Consider the following 18,083-nt stretch of genomic DNA (forward strand, 5'->3'; position numbering starts at 1 on the left):
TTTAAATTCTACTCCCTACTTCTTAACCATGGAATAGGAAAGGATATCCTTCCCATTAATTTCACTTGGTTAGTTCCTTTTGCCCAAAATATTGGATGGCTGCGTCGTGACTGATTTTGTCCATCTTTCCTCATTCGCACAACTTTTTTTTGAATACAGTACCTTTAATTAAAAAAAGGATGCTACTGTTAAGCTGAAGGAAGTGTTACTGCTGAAATACAGAAATTTTTAACCCTGTGCTACTACCCATTCAATGAATATTGTCCAGACGGATAATATTCATTGTCCGTCTGGACAATGAATATTGCGCAAAGAAACTGTACAAGGAAGGTTCAAATATTTTTGTTTTCTTTTACCAGCACAACATTTAATTTAACCGTTGCCATACAGTGAAGCATCAGCGTTAGAAGCAAACCCTACAAATCTCATTTAAACCTTACAAATGTTAGCCCTAAACGGAGATGCTCAACTCTACAACATCGTTCACGACACTGTAAGATCTCCTAAAGCCGACATACCAAAGATTTGTACTTACTTTCAACCCATAAGTTTGGCACCTCAGTCAATTTGGTTGGAGATGAGTTTTCACAGCACACAAACGGGATGTCGTCTTCGTAGTCGCAGCGTGGTTCAGTACTGTCCACTGTCCAGCCCAAACACTCCGTCACCATCTTGCATCGACCTACAACGCCGGCGAGAGTAGTGCAAGGGTCTTCTTTTTTCACAGCCAACACCTCTTCGTGAACTAGCAGAAGAACAGTCATGTTCTCCTCTTTGGGAGCAGCTGTAAAGAACAACAGACATATAATTAAAGAAGGACGTTAGGGGGTTCTTTTCCATGAAGATTAATTATCATAATTAACAAACACTCTTATACCATGTGAAATTAATAAACTATATTATTAATTTCACGTGGCTATAAGAATGGTTATCAATTATAGTAATTCATCTTCATGAACAGCAGACAATTCTCATCCTTACTTCATATCTTAGTCATACAGTGACTGGTAAAACCACAGTTCACAAAGCAGCTTATGACCAGTTTTCCTTCAACATATCAGACCTTTCAACTATGTCAGAGCATTACTAGACAAATATTCTCCTGCAATCTCCAACAAATTAGATGATCAGCCTGTGCAAGTGCACAAATAAATAAGAAAAACATCAAACCTTTTAAAACAAACCTTAAAACATTCTTCACCAATGTAAACTTTGGAAACTCTGATATGAATTGAGCACAAAAGACCCGTGGGTAGTACAGTTGATATAATCACCGTCCTCTCCCCACCTGTGGAAAGGAACTGAGTTCGAATCCTGTCAATGGAGCGAGGAATTTTTACGTGCTTTTTTTTTTTTAAGTGGCTGAGTTAGTCGATCTCAGGCGAGGACAGCATGATTTTTCTCCCGAAAACAGCAAAATCAGACAGAAAACGGCAGTCTACCAGAGAACACGCAATTTATCGTTGATGTACACCATAGCGGTAAACTGCGTGTTAATTAAGTCGAATGAATCGGAAATATCGGAGTAGATAACTTCTTGTTGTTGTCCATTATCAAATGCTGTTCTACGATCCATATTAAAAATTAAATGATCAAACGTAGTTTAATCTACCACATTTAAAACCATGTCGTTGCTAATAGTTTAGAAGAAAAGAAGTCAATAATATGAAAACATTTTATAAAATATACATATATTTTCGAAGGTTTTGAGAGAAAATCGAAGAAAATTCTTCGTGATTTCATCCAGAAACTGTCTACTATTGTAATCATCAATCAGAGCAATAATGGTGGAACACGGACTAACCAATATTGCCGCAAGAAGTAAAGTAGGCATCGTGGAGTGGCAATATTAATAGCCGAAGATCACCCTACATCATCCGTACTTGTAAACCATGGTTGTGGTGTTCACTGCCGAAGTGACCGTGCATCGCGAACACTGATTTAAACACGTTATGAAGAATGAAGTACTGTATTAGCAGACCGCGGCTCTCATTAATTTAATAGCTTTCTACAAGAAAAAATCATCCTCCCTCGGTCATTCTCCTCAGTCTGTACCAGATCCTACTTCGCAGTACACTACGTAAGTGTCATTGGCAATATAAGTTCTAAAGGTCATTACGAAGATTAGAGCGATATGATAAGGGAACGCACTCGGTCTTAAGTTCCAATATGTACTGCAACTTAAGAACAAGTTTGAGCTTCTGCTCAGGACCGAGATATCAACGAGGAATATTACAACTTTCTGAAAGTGATAAAGCCCAAGAAACCTATAGGGAAACAGAAATCCAAAGAAGAAAAAATTAGTCAAGAAACACTTGTCATGATGAACCAAAGACGACAAATGAAGAGCAAGAAAAACACTGACAGGGAGAAAATTGAGTATACTGAGTTATGCAAAGCCATTAGAAAGAGACTCAGAGAGGACATAAGAAGATTTAACACAAGAAAAGTAGAACAAGCATTAAGGGAAAACAAAGGATTTAAATCAGCAGCCATAAGCAGTAATACAGAAAGACAAATGATACTGAAACTGAAGAATAGCGATGGTGTACTTATAAACAGCAGAGAAGGCATAATTCAAATAGCAGAAGACTACTATAGAGAATTATACAAGGAGCGAGGGAATGATACCAGCAGTGGGGAAGATGGATTGCAAAGTAGCAACACATACGACATACCCGATATTCTTCCTGATGAGGTAGAACATGCATTGAAGAAAATGAAGAATCGGAAAGCCCCGGGGAAGATGAAGTTACTGTAGAGTTGTTAAAATTGGGAGGAAGAGACATAACACAAAAACTGGCAAGGCTCTTCACAAAGTGCATTAGAAAAGGTGTGACGCCCAAGCAGTGGAATAATTCAATCATAATTTTGCTGCTGCATAAGAAAGGAGATAAATCAGAAATTGGAAATTATAGACCAATCAGCTTGTTATCCCATATCTACAAGTTGTTCACAAGGGTCATTACTAACAGATTAGAAAGAATACTTGATGAGAATCAACCGAAAGAGCAAGCTGGCTTTAGGACAGGATTCTCAACTATGGATCGCCTTCACCTAATATCACAGCTAATGGAGAAAGCAAATGAATATAAAACACCATTATGCCTGGCATTTGTGGATTATGAAAAGGCATTTGACTCCACACAGCATACGGCAATGTTTCGGGCACTGGAAAGACAAGGCATAGATACCCCATATATTATGATTTTGAAGAATATATATATGAGAATGCTACCTCCTTTATTAGACTAGACAAAGACAGTAGTAAATGGTTTGAGCATGCTCAATGCCGATGGGATTCTTCCTCTTGCTCAGAATAATCACCTGAGAGGGTATAAATTCAAATTGAGCGAAGACAGATGTAGGATGGATGTGCGGAAATTTCCCTTTAGCCAGCGGGTAGTTGGATGGTGGAACAGACTTCCATCCCTTGTTGTGGAAGTTGATAGCCTAAAAAAATTTAAGGCTCAGCTGGATATGTATTTCGAACGAATGGAGGGGTGAAGTGGAAGTGCATTGTTTTTTTTTTTTTTTTTTTTTGGCTGGTGCTGCATAAGATTGCGTTCTTGCATCATATGCCTCTACTAATGCTAATGCTAATGCTAAATTTAAAATTGAGAAAGGACTTCGACAAGAAGACAATATCTCCCAATCTGTTTACTGCTGCCCTTGAGGAAGCTTTCAGAAGATTAGACTGGTCGCAGAAAGAAGCCAATGTGAATGGAGAGTACTGAAACCATTTACGATTTGCAGCTGACATTGTGGTCAAAAGCCACGATCCCAAAGAATTAGAGGAAAATCTTAATCAGTTATGCACAGTTAGTAAGGATTTTGGACTAAAGATGAATATGGCTAAAACAAAAGTAATGATGAACAAGTATGCCACAGAAAGGGAAATAATGATTGAAGGAGCAGTAATTGAAAAGGTGGAGTCATATACTTATCTGGTACAAGTTATTAGCTGTAATAATGATAAATGGCTGGAAGTCAAGAGAAGAAAAAATTTTGGATGGATAGCATTCAGGAAATATAGTGACATACTGAAGAGCAATATCCCAGTTTGTCTGAAACGTAAAATAATGAATCAATGTATCCTCCCCACCATGACTTATGGAAGTGAAACTTGGGCACTCACCAAAAGAATGGAAGAGAAGCTGAGAACTACACAGCGAAGAATGGAAGAGAAGCTGAGAACTACACAGCGAAGAATGGAAGAGAAGCTGCGAACTACACAGCGAAGAATGGAAGAGAAGCTGCGAACTACACAGCGAAGAATGGAACGAATTATATTGGTAATCAGACTGTTGGATAAGAAGGGAAACACATGGATTAGGCAGAAAACTCAAGTAAAGGGCATTCTTATCAAAAATAAAGAATTAAAATGGTCTTGGGCAGGACACATAGCTCGAACACATGATGGCACATGGACTAAGAGAATAACAGAATTGTACCCAAGAGCAGCTAGAGGAAAACCTGGAAGACAACGGCGGAAGTGGATAGATGAAATTCATGGGTTTGTTGGTGGGTAGTAAATGGATGACCATTTCACAAAACACAAAAAGAACTGGAAAGTTGTGGAGAGGCCTTCATCCTTCAGTGGACTGAAAATGACTGATGATGATGATGATGACTCGGTCCATATTATTGTAAAACAATTTACTGGAAGTTACAATGAAAGTTTACTCATATTATTAAAATCCATCCTTTTCTGTCGGAGGATTCTGCCAACGATGCTCAGTGAATTTATACATTACTGAAGAAACCAGTACAAAGAAAAACCGCAAAAAAGGCTAATCAGTGTAGTTTTGGAAGTAGTAGTATTAATTCGCTTTCAATCACTTCGGTTCCATCATTCCGCGCTTAAAATGACCTTCTTTATAAGTCAACGTGGGTAACCCACATTACAACTATAGGATGCAGGTTAGGAATTGCACTGAAAGCCTATAATATTTCGATTTCAGATAGAGAAATGTGGTATTCAGTGGAGTGTTGTCGTTGAGGCACGCTGAGTTTTGAATAATACCTCCAGAAGGTTAATAGATATTGATTGCAAATTGCTATATGAAGGTTTCACTTATTAATTGCTCCTTACGTTGTCAATGTTAATACTGCCATTAATTATAGAACAATGGCTGCCGGTTTCTGTATTTTACCAATCTAATATTAAAAACAGCAAGAGCTTCTAAGTAACTCACTTCATGAAGTGAGGTAAGAATCTCTTTAAATAGAGTTTTTGAGGGTTTTTTCCCTTAAAAGTTAGCTTAAAAAGAAGTCCTTGCTATAATTAATATTAAGTTGCCGCCATAGTGTGTGAGGATGTTCCTGAAAATTGTAAGATCATTCTGTGGAGCTTGGATACTTATAAGTAAATTTTGATCGACCAGCTGACACAAAGGTTCTGCAGTGTGTTGTTGATAAATTGGTTTTCATGTAACGTCAGTCAGTAGGGTTTTCTGTCACTTATGGAATCTGATCGCGTGTCCAAGTTTCACTCGTTAGGTCAGCTGTAAACAGAATTCCTAGCATTGGCAATACGTTGATTTCACTCATTTGTAATATTAGCTGCTTCAATTCATTTAAAAATCCTTCATGTCACAGTTTCTTGTTTAATAGTTTGCGGTTGCACGAGTCAAGCATAATTCATTCTGGATAGCCATCTTGGCAAATTTTAGCTTCCAAAAACGAAGACTTCAATGGCCTAGGTTTTAAATATTTTTCGTTATTTCTTTTTCTTTGCCCAGAATTTCTTTTCTTTTTCTTTGCAGAATCACGTTGAATGAAGTGAAGTGTCACAATGGATAAAGTACAATACAGAACTGTGATTCTGTTCCTCTTTTTGCAATGGGAAACACCGAAAACAATTCACAAAGAAATGTTCGCTATTTATAGAAAGATTGCCCATGTTGTAGTGTTTTTGCACATTAGTATAAACAATTGAAATGTGGAAAAACCTCAATGCATGATGAAGAAATCCCAGGACGCTCAGCATCTGCTGTAACTGAAAAGTGTTGTAAAAATTGAGGCATTAATCTTGGAAAATCGCCGTATTAGCGTCAAAGAAGTAGCTGCAGAAAAACACTTTGCAGTTGCTGATGATGAGGTGATTTTTGCTGCCACGTCCTGGTTTGAAGAACAGTCAGAGGACTTTTACAAAACTGGCTAGTGGAAGCATTGAGAGTTGGCAAAATATGTGTCATTTTGACTGGTGACCACGTTGAAAATGTGTAACAGACGGTGTTTGTTTCAACCTTCTATCACAACTATTTCTGGATGAATACAAATCTTTTTTGAACCCACCATGTACAGACATCACTGCTAGAAATATGTAGATGTCCTTTATACCTTGATTAATGAGTACAGTGACACAATCAGGTTTAAACATTTTGAAAACCATGGCATTACACTGAGGTTACTTTTCGGCCACGTCTGAGTGATATCTCAAATAAATGCGAAGATTTACAGATGGAGTTGAAGGCGCTCTCGAAGACAACATTCTGAATTGGCAATTTCTGTCTATGCTTACCAAGTTCACCTACAGGCAGTAGGTTGTTCAACACTGGAATATGTTGCATCCCAAATTGGCAGAGGCAGTGAGTGTGGCTAAGTTCAAAGCTGAATTGGATGGTTGCTTTGTGGTAATGAGATTAGAATGACGATTATCTTTATTATTAACAAAAACAGTCCGGTTCTTTGCATTATTTGGCCTTACTAATTAACGTTATCATGTTAATGCCACAACAAACATTAGATAATCACGAAAAGCACTGACATACCTAGCACGAAGGAGAGGGACATTATGATCAGCCACGGCCCCTTCATTCTTCTGTTTGTTCTGTAAAAAACATTGAATAACTGCTTATGATTATCATTCATTCTTATGCAGTGCATATATTTCAAATATGAACAGCTGGTATAATATCATTTTAAAGAGCGATTATACTTCTCGTAAATATTTTAAATATTTTCTTGTAGATGTAATTATCCTGCTTGAATCATCGCCTCTCTACCAAACTTTTCAATATAATTTTATATTCAAAGCATTACAATTTACTGATTGTTATTTTCTTCGCTATGATCAGTAAATCGGAACCCTGTTGTGTATACTTTACTCTGAAACAAAATAAACCAGAACAAAATAAAACATAATATTAGTGCAGATTTTCTTGAATCAGCACTCAATAATCACGCCTTTCTTGGCGAAATCTGTTCTTTCTTATGATTACAATCAACAACCATTTCGAGACACAGAGGAAGGGAAGGCTGGTCTTAATCACAGTCCTAAGAAACTCTGTTTCTGCCGTAGCGGAGCAACTATCCTATATGACACACAACAAGTTTCTGCCTTAACAACTTCAGTGCTCCATAAACCACACGCTCACCTGAGGGCAATTATGCTGCCATAGGGCAGTGCAATTCTTTAAAGAAGCATTTTCTCCTGAACTACATCTCGACGAAAATGCTTTGGCACTTTGATGGACTGTTTTCCACATCCGAGTTACTTGCCACTGCTTGCGTAATCCAAAACACTTTGGATCAAGGCAGTGGTCAAAAGGACAGATCAGATTCATTGAATTATATTCTTTCAACGTTTAAAAAATGCCAACAAGCGTGGTCCACTTCAAGAAAAGAAGTTTGGTGACATCCATCATGCTGTCAATCAAACTCGTCTCATGACTTTCTAACTCAACATAATAGACAGCTAGATGCTCTGGCTGAAAAGTTTGGTTTTAAATGAGTTACAAGAAGAAGAGAAAACAAAAGAGGAGCAGGAGTAATGATACTCTATAAGAATAAGTTCTCTGTAATTAAAAATCAAGGGTCACACTCGGAAAATTTCGAAGCGGTCTCAGCAACCTTCAGTCGTACTGTCAGTTAATAAAGGATATAGAATACATATAGGACATAGAATACATAGAATACATGTCGACTCATACCGATATCTCCATCTGCTATCTCCTATGAGGCGCATAACGGCACGTGGCAGGCAAATCGACGAACTGTCTCACAAGAAAATGCAATACCGAACATCAAGTTGCACTGTGAAATACTCTGACTTCTGTGAATATGCTTAAATATGTGCTTTGTACATATGAACGTGCACATACCTTGGTGTACTGTCTGCCTCACAACTATGTACATACTCATATCTATTGAATGGTTAATGCTACGTTTTTAATTGTTATGTAATCTTTTATACTGCACAAATTTTTATACTGTACATATTTTTATATTTCTATATCATTGTCAAGCCCCTGGCCTCCTGGCTGTGGCGGGCACATTATTGTATCTGTATCTTTACTGTACAATAAAGATTTTCTTCTTCCATCCAACCATGACAGCGAAACCAGAAATGAACACTTACTTGGCTCGTCACAAACTTGAACCCAAATGTAGAATCTATCGATATGGGTGATTTGAACATGCCTCTTCCTAAGCACAAAGATGCAAAGGGCGAATTGGATGATACTATGGAAAACCTCTCGATTAAAAAACTTGAAACGCCCCCCACAAGAGGCACACAGCGCCTTGACCTGGTATACTACAATACTGTAGACATCACATTAACATGACAGTACGACTCGCATCGCTTCCGATCACATCCCTCTTTCAATTCAATCCAACCTAAGAATTCAAACTTGCAGACAAAGAGAGAACTGGAGGTGGGAAAGCAACACTGATGTTATCTTCTCAACCAAGAAAAAAAAAACAGACGTAATTTTGAAACGAAATGGATCATGAATTTCAACTGTCAAAATCTCTCCCAACTCCGCGTAGACGATGCCTTAGAAGCACTTTCGGATACCCTTCACTTTATTGCTCTTGAGGGGGCATCAAAACGCATTAATATCCGATCGGGCAAATTCCTGGTTTAGTCCAAAAGAAAATATGCTTTCAAGAAAAAGCAAAAACTCTTCAGGAAATGGAAAAAAACTGAACACGCACCTGATTATATTCAATATAAAGAAGCTAGAGCACGGTTCATTCGATTGAAACGTCAAGCTCAATATGACATGGTGCGATCACATTTAAAGAAAGGAAGCAGGATATATAATAAGAAAAGGCGTACGGATATAATGTCCGAACGCATCTTCTCAGAATGAACCCAAGCCACCACTGGAACCCCTCTGGCAGAAAATCAAGTTGAAAGTGAAGTCAACACAGAGAAACTCCGTGAAGCAATTAGCAAACTGAAGACAGAGGTCTATGCCGAACTGTCCCAAATCAATATCGCTAGAGATGACACTAACGCCGCTGTGAATAGCCTCAGGAATAAAGCCACAATTGGGCCTGATAAATTCCAGCTTTTCATGATTAAGATCAGCAGTGTATACATCATAGATCTGCTCCTTCACATTTTCCACAAAATTTTAAGTGAAAACCACTCTCTGAAGATATCGAATACGTACTTCGTTAAACCTGTTCCCAAAAATAACGATCCTAAATTCGCCAAAAGACTACAGGCCTATTGCAATTGGATGTTCGTTTCCAAAATATTTGAGAAATCCATTTTAAATACCATCAACCATTACTGTTTCGGGCATAGACCGGAGTACCTTCATTCAGTGATCCCACAAAGATCTCCTACCACCACACCAATCTTATGGAGACTCTATTTCGAATCCAACATGCCGTTGACTTCAAACAGCAACTAGATATTGTCTTCTTGGATGTTGCATCCGCTTTCGACAGTATTTCCATCTCGGCTATTGCTATCATCTTGGGGGAATATTTCTATGTAACTGGGCATGTATTAGCTATAATAGCGGGTTCTTTGAGGAAGAGACACACCACTGCCATAAATGGAATTTCCAAAGAGACCTTCCAAGTCAACAGGGGAGTCCCATGAGGTGGTGTCCTCTCTGCTACCCTCTTTGCAACAGCACTGCATCCTTTCCTGACTCAAAATCATAAACAATTTGTCGTATATGCAGACGACTTGAAATTTTTCGTCACCTCGAGTGACCAAAACACATCTTTACAATGCAACAACGAAGCAAACTCCAAAATCGCCGAATTGCAAGAATACCTAAATTGCATGGGGCTCCGACTAAACGAACACAAGACAGCACAAATGGTTTTCACCAACAAGGTAATAAAGAACCACATATCAATACGCGTCAATGGCAGCGTGGTGAAAAAAGCCAAACACCCTTTGATTTTGGTCTGAAATGGGACGAAAACCTAAATTTCACACCCCATTTCGGATATGTAAAGAAGAAAACTTACGCAGCACTATGGACCTCCAGACAGGAACTGGTAGGTATCAGGAACCAACCCTGACCTTGTTAAACAATATATTTTAAGATGCGTCATCCCCATCCCTCTCTACGCATCTCAGATTTGGTCATCTGCCCCAGATGCTACCATCAAGGCTTTCCTGGGTTTAGAGTACAGAGTATTTTTGGGTCTAACGGCACGAGGGATTTACCCCATCTCCGCGTATGTTCTTTGTATCGAGGACAGTACGCTGTCAAGGCCAGAGGTTTAAAAGTGTGTGGATCATGTACTGTGTAATATGTTGTGCCCCTTGTTCCTCTGGCTTGTTAGCCGCCAGGCTCCAGATGGGACCTGTCGTTTACGTACTCCGCCACGTGGAGGCCAGCCAGGTGTTCCCTTAAAGTTTGCTCTGGCAGGTCCTACAACCTATTTTCCTGAGATTTCAGTGGCTAGGGCCTTAAAAAAAATAATAAAAAATAAATTAATTAATTAATTTAAAAAAATCATTAACATAAAAATTCTTCTTTTCTTTTGGGCACAGATGGTACATTACACGCAACTTAGAGGGGCTATAAGGGATAAGCGCTGGAGGTGATAAGATTTCCTAATAGGTCGGGCATGAATTTTGGTGTTTTAAATTTGTACGTGTGGGGCAGGCGCTGTTGTAAGGGGAAAGAGATGGGAGGAGAGGTGGAAGACTGGGGGTTGGAAATTGGAAGTAAGGGGTCTATAGGGAAGATGACCCCTGTTGAAATAGTGGGGCATACCCATGCCCCATCACAGGAGAAAGAGGGGTGGCAGGAGGGGGAGGAGACAGCAGGCCATCCCTCCCCCCCTGCTAGGGAAAGAGGAGTAAAAAGCAGGCTAGACAGAGCCGGGGCGCTATATGGCATCATAAGATGGGTTTAGAGTACTGGATGCTGAGATGGTTAAGCAGGATCACTATGCAGCCATTTACAATCTCAAGAACCATTTTATATGCCAACTTGGATGTCACGCCTTGTTCTCACATAATTGCCACCAAGAACATTCTCACGCTTGCAAAACTGCTGACCGGGAGACTTGACTCGCCGAAAACTGACTACCTGCTGACTCGGCCCTGCATGACTCAAAAGTGGGCGAATAGGACACCATCCCTTCCAATCAGTAGCGCGCTCACGCAGCTGGGAAGCCTTCGGCGATTTTTTCCTTCTAACACCATTAAGATGTTCAACGATCTTCAAGCAGACCCTGAAAGGCTTTGCACAGAGAAGAAGTCCAGGACTGAAATGTTTCAGAATGCATTACTCCACCTATAAATGTTGAGTGGATCCCACAGATGAATGAAAAAAAAAGAGAATGCAGGAAATGAAGAACGAACTGGTCGGGACTGTTTTGCTCCTGTTATGTTTACATTATACGTCTTATCTTTCTCTTATCTCGCTGTAAGTAGTGGTGTAGATGTGAACATTCTCTAATTCCATGTAAAATTACAAATTATGCTTGTGCTCTCTCTATCTGTCTGTCCTGAAAAATAAAATAAGGCAATGATTTGTATAATATAGTTAATTAGACAATTTATATTTTGTATAAATTATAAATGGATAATTATGTATATAAATTATAATTTATATATAAATTAATTATAAATTATGTATATAAATTATAAATGGATAATTATGTATATAAATTATAAATGGATAATTATGTATATAACTTATATTTGTATATATGAATGTGCACCCCCTGGTTAATATTTATTTATTTATTTATTTATTTATCAAATCTGTTTATTGCTCTGCCGAAGAACCATCCCATGGACAGCAGAAAGCTAGGAGGATGATATTTACATACAGAGGTAAAGACAGGGACATGTGCCTGCAGGTTACATGGGGCCCATATATGCTTAACCTGAAAGGTACGGAACTTACGGTGTTTATTATTTTACCTAATTGAAAGAATTAAAGGATATTATTTTCTCAAAATTGCTATAAATTACAAAAGTATGAGAGAAATATACAAAATATAAATAGCTATAAGCGGGTGTCTCTTAGGAGAAAATAAAGATAACAGTAGAAATAGTTTCTTCCAAAGAAATGAATCGCACACCCCGACTCCTCTCACTGCGTGTCTTTTTTATTTTATAGTCATTAAAAACTAGACATCGGATAATACCCACTAAAGAATAACCTTTGTTGCAACAAACAGAAACGTGTTTTTCGGTGTTGAGCATTGCAAATCTGCAGCCTCGATGTGAGCAGATTTTCCCGAGATGTTGAAAAATAAAAGATCAGTAGTTCAATTTATTTATAAATTTCATCTATTAATTATGACATAAAAAAATAAATCAGTACTTTTTTCCAACGTGGAATCTCCTGGATTCACAATGGCTTCTTCAAAATCTATGCACCAATCCTCAAAAATCATTTTAACGCAGAAACAACTTTCGATGAGAACTTTCCAATGCTAGCACCTTCACGATGGTGGGACCGTTAGTAATCCTGGGTATAACCTCCATGCACAAGTTCATGTTGGCTGACCACCCAGGTGCGAACTAACGTAAGCAGGGGTCGAGGTGTGGTGCCCACACCACATGGAGGAACGTCGCCCCTCTATGTTACCAGGCAGTACTAGGTGGTAGATGACTCTCATCAACCGGTGAAATCCACCAGTTTGCTTATTGGAGGCTTGAAGTGGTAACTTAGCTCTACAGACTAAACATGGGTACAACCCATGTTTAGTCTGTAGAGCTAAGTTCCGGTCAACCCTTCCCTACCTCTTCCATCATGCAGTATGATTGATGACTTTTGAGGTTATGATGAACGTCGTGGGGAGATCCAATATTCCTTACATTTCGAGGGTACAGTTCTAAAACGGTGTTCGCAAGCCGGCCACTAGTTAGTACACCGGACCGAACCTATTGGTAACTCTCTAGGAGGCTTCGAGATCATCTAGTGTATAATCTTGCTACCTCTACTCTGCCAGATAGTGACTGGAGGGAGTCCGAGTAGTGTGTATGCGGGGAGCATTGCCGAGGCCACGTTATGTCAAGGATCTCGGTATATTCTTACCACATGTAAGCCATATCCAAAAATTTCATTACTTCATACAGCATGTCCCACCCACTTTTTCTTACTATTGAATACACCATGAATTGTCAAACGAATAGAGCAAACTTATCTGCGAAAAGTTCGAAACCTTCCAAACATTTCCTAATTCATTTCAGAAATATACGTGTTCTCAATTCTAATCTCAACGATGTCCATTTCCATTTACAGACTGCCAAACCCCATGTACTTTTTCTCACAGAATCTCAGTTATCGGTTGATTCATCTACTCCTCATCTCAGATGCCCAAATTATTCGCTGTATGATTCCTTTCGCCTCAAAGGTGGTACTTGTGCATATGTCCGTTCTGATATTCCCTGTCAGAGACTTGGCAATTTGGAATCTCCTCTCTTTGATCTTCTGTGGCTTAAAATCTCTCTACCTCATTGTGTCAAATTCATCTGTTGTCTCTACCATTCTCCCAATTTCACCAATCACTTGGAGCTCTTTGACTTCCTCTCGTTGCAACTTGACTTTCTCCAGTCCAACTTTCCTAACAGTGAGGTAATTTTCCTTGGTGATTTTTACGTTCACAACTCCAGCTGGCTTCCGTTTTCTAGTCACACCGACCCAGCAGGTCGAGATGCTGAGGCTTTTGAAATTACTAATGACCTAGCACAGATTGCTCATTTACCTACAAGAATACCGGACAATCCTAATCATACAGCCAATACGCTTGATCTTTTTCTCACAAACAACCTTTCTAAGTACAAGGTTGAAGTGAGAGGTCCTTTAGGCACTTCAGATCACAACTTCGTTATTGCCTCTTGTCCAATGGAACCTTTATCTCATGGCTATTCCCAACCTCGTGTTGTTTGGCATTACAAGAATGCAAAATGGGATGACCTGCGAGACTTCTTTTCTTCTTTTCCTTGGTCAGATTACTGTTTCAAAACTTCTGATGTTAATGTTTGCTCAGATCGTGTCAGTGAAATTATTCTTGCAGGAATGGAATCCTTTATCCCACATTCCACTTTAAAATCTCGTCCTTTATCTAAATCGCGGTTTTCCAATAAATGTGCCAAGGCTGTCCAAGAGAAAAATGTTGCATATCGTAATTGGCTTGTTTCTAATTCTTCAGTTTCATTTTCTGTCTACACCAAAGCTCGCAAAAATTGTAAAGCAGTTATTAATCAGTCCAAACTAGAATTTGAACAGGCTAAGAGTAGAAAACTTGCTTCTTGTCCTAATGGTAGCCGAACATTCTGGTCTCTTGCCAAAGCTATTGGCCGCAACTTTTCCCCAACTCTGCTCCCACCTCTGTCCAAACCAGATGGTTCTGTTGTCACTTCAGCCAAGGATAAAGCTGACCTGCTAGCATCCCATTTTTCTTCCAGCTCATGTATTAATGATCTTGGTAAAACACCTCCCACCATTCCCAACACGCTCCATTCAATGCCTCCTGTGGTCTTCCGTCAAAAGGATATCAGAAGGATTTTGACGAATCTTGAAGCTAAGAAAGCTCCAGTACTCGATGGTATTTCTCCACTTGTTCTCAAAACCTGTGCTCCTGAACTTACTCCTATTCTTTGCCGCCTTTTTTCACTTCCTTATTCTAAAGGTGTTTTTCCTTCTGCTTGGAAATTTGCTCATATCCAGCCAGTTCCTAAAAAGGATGACAAATCCCTCCCATCCAATTATCGTCCCATTGCAATTACTTCTACTCTTTCTAAAGTAATGGAGAAATGAATTAACCGCAAACTCTTAAACTACCTAGAAACCTTCCGTCTGATCAACGATCACCACTATGGATTCCGTCAGTGTCGATCCACTGGTGATATTCTGGCTTATGTTACCCATTTATGGACTAATTCAATGGAAAGGTTCGGTGAAACACAAGTAGTTGCTCTTGACATCTCAAAGGCTTTTGATCGTGTTTGGAATAAAGGTCTTCTAAACAAGCTTCCATCTTATGGTTTGCCAACTGTTTTTAGTAATTGGTTATCCAGTTTTCAATCTGATCGCTCACTGAGGGTGATGGTAGATGGCTCTCTGTCTTCTAACTTCTCCACTAATGCCGGTGTCCCCCAAGGTTCAGTTCTTCCCTCCACACTTTTCCTCTTGAATATCAATGGCCTTCTTCCATTGACTGGAAATCCTATCCATAGTTTTGCCGATGATAGCACATTGCATTCCACTTTCCATTTAGAGAAACCTTGTCCTGCTCAATCAGCTTCAACTTCTCGAAAATCTGCTACCAATTCCTTAAATGCCGATCTTTCGGTAATTCTCCAGTGGGGCAAAGACAACTTAGTTGATTTCAACCCTTCTAAAACTCAGTCTTGTCTTATATCTCGCAAAAAGGATTCTTCTGCTCCTATGCTTATCTCAGTGACACTTCGATTTCTAGGCAAAATGATATATCTCTTTTGGGGATTACCCTGACTTCTAATCTCTCTTGGCACAAGCACATTACAAATATTGCTTCCCCTGCATATAAAAAACTTGGTTTTCTCTTTCGCTCTCAGCATTACTTTTCTTCCAAACAGCTGCTCACTCTGTATAAATCGCAAATCCGCCCTGCCATGGAATATTGTTCCCACATCTGGGGTGGTGCCCCCAAAACCTCTCTCAGGCTTCTTGATTCGATTCAGAAGAGGGCAGTTAGGTTAATTAATGATTCATCTCTAACAGAGTCTCTCCACTCGCTTTCTCATAGACGTACTGTTTCTGCTGCATGCCTCTTCTACAGATACTTCCATGGGCACTGTTCTTCTGAATTGGCTTCTATAATTCCCGCTCTCTCTTTCAAAACAGTCTGAACACGTGCTGCCACCAGCCAACATTCATTTACTGTCCAACTTCAAACCCAGAGAACCAACTTTTCATCTTCCTCATTTATTCATTCCACTGCCATTTTCTGGAACAACCTTCCTTCATACGTATTTCCTGAAAATTACAGTGTACAGAAGTTCAAGTCCAATGTCAACAAATATCTTCTTTCGTCTTCTCAACTTCCAACCCAAGCACGGTGCTAAGTACTATAGGTTCTAATACCTCTTGTGTTTGGGGTTCACATAAAAAAAAAAAAAAAAAAAATTTGAAAGACTTTATGAAAAATCTCTCCTGAGAATTTTATGATCTTTCCGAAGAATCTTTCCACTTGGACAAAAGTAATCAGGCTTAATTTTAAACAGCCAACCTTCAACGCCTTCACTTGAAACGTATCTGTTTGTTTTCATGAACTATCTGTAGTTCTTAGAATAGCAAATCCGGTGTTTTTTTTTTTTTTTGTTTGTTTTGTTAATGTTATCAATTGTATTTCTTCTTATCTTCTCGCCTATCATGTACAAAGATGGTTGCAATTTCTAATGGAACTTTCTACCGCTTCGATTGTACTGCTCAAGGAAAATCCCCATGTTTTGGGTTCTTTTATGGAATTAAAAATACTGTCATATTACGGCCATCTGCAGGAATCATATCATCTACACATGCGTAATATGTCCATAAATTTCGTGTGTTCTGTGGTGGTCGATTGTCTGGACGAAAAACCCCCGTTTTCAGGGAGAAAAAACTTTGCTATCCATGATTGAGATTGACTGCCTCAATCAAGGAGTGAGAAAAGCCTACAAAAGTTCCCCTCGTCATTGATAAGATTCAATATCTGGGTCTTTTCTAATATATCTGGGGAGGATGTTGGTTATGTTCTCCATACTTCTAGCATCGTAAAAGCAAAAGTCTCGATAAACAGCAAATGTCTATAGAATTTGTAAGAACTGCGAAAATTTCAGCATCAACATCGACAACTTTTTTTGACAGAATCAAAGTTTTTGGCATAAAAATGATTCGTGCAAGCAACCTTGTCAAAATAGGCTCTGGAGGAAAAGGAAGAACCCGTTGCATATCTCTGCAAATAGTTATGGGTAAACGGACTTTTACGAAAGTCTTCATTACACAAGAAATGACTTTATTAACTTCGCCAAAACTGCACAATTTTGGCGAAGTTAATAAATCGATTTTGTTGGTTTCTTCGCCTAATCTTTTTTGGTCATAAATTTGGAATGTTTTTTTTCACATATGGGAAGGTCTGGAATTACTATCCGCGTGGAATGTTCTTTTCACAATCACCCCAAAAAAACACTGCCACCGTGGTAATAGTTTATTTTGCGATTAGCGATTCACTATGGTGAGTTAAGACATTTGATTTTTGGCATTTTGAAACAAAGCTCCAACTGCCTTCTGTAATTTTTTACAGCAAAAGTGAATATTATGCGAGGAATACAGAGGCTGTAATTCCATTCAACTTCGTCGATGGCACGAGGATTAAACCAAAACGTGTTTCCCCACCCTAATACACAAAGAATCGGATGTCTAGTCATCACGAAGACAATTTATACCTACAGTAGCGCCAGAAGTACCGGTATATATCGCAGCGGTTCTGGATGTTAGCAATAATTTCTCGAAAACAAAACTCAGTGAACACCCCTCCCACTTACCTGAAGAAGGAATCCAAAGCTCAGACAGTCCTCAGCCCTAAGTGATGGAAATCAAAAGCTTCTGAAAGCCCTGGACACTAAACGAACCGGATTCATTCTGTCACAATGCACACAGAGACTTCTCCAACGCTGACGCCACAGACAGCCTCAGGGTAGCCCAAGGCTGCTAGTCACCTTATAATGCACGTGAGCAGCAGCAGAACGAGAGAGAACATAGAGAATAAGAAAACAGTTTGTTTATTGTTAAGAGGAAAAATGCTACACGACAACATACCCATACGAGAGGTATTAACCTATACCACCTGGGCCGAGGAGAAGGGGGTTACATCATTGCATCATC

The 18,083-nt window shown here is 39.2% G+C and overlaps 1 protein-coding gene across 1 annotated transcript in view; it reads right to left on the bottom strand.

Annotated features, from left to right (window-relative positions):
* Positions 1–17,849, bottom strand: part of LOC150083797 (clotting factor G beta subunit-like) — a 33,282-nt gene extending 15,433 nt beyond the window's left edge. Inside the window, exons 1-3 of the mRNA XM_090375363.1 lie at positions 17,744–17,849; positions 6,777–6,835; positions 536–784 (exon numbers count right to left, since the gene is read on the bottom strand). Coding sequence (XP_090231489.1) covers positions 536–784; positions 6,777–6,822 — 295 coding nt within the window. The 5' untranslated portion in view covers positions 6,823–6,835; positions 17,744–17,849. The remainder of the gene's footprint in view (positions 1–535; positions 785–6,776; positions 6,836–17,743) is intronic.
* Between the last annotated feature and the right edge of the window lie 234 nt (positions 17,850–18,083).

The sequence above is a fragment of the Mastigoproctus giganteus genome, chromosome 6 (genome assembly GCF_048544385.1).
Source record: "Mastigoproctus giganteus isolate SK-2022 chromosome 6, ASM4854438v1, whole genome shotgun sequence".
In the NCBI taxonomy this organism is placed as follows: Eukaryota; Metazoa; Arthropoda; class Arachnida; order Uropygi; family Thelyphonidae; genus Mastigoproctus; species Mastigoproctus giganteus.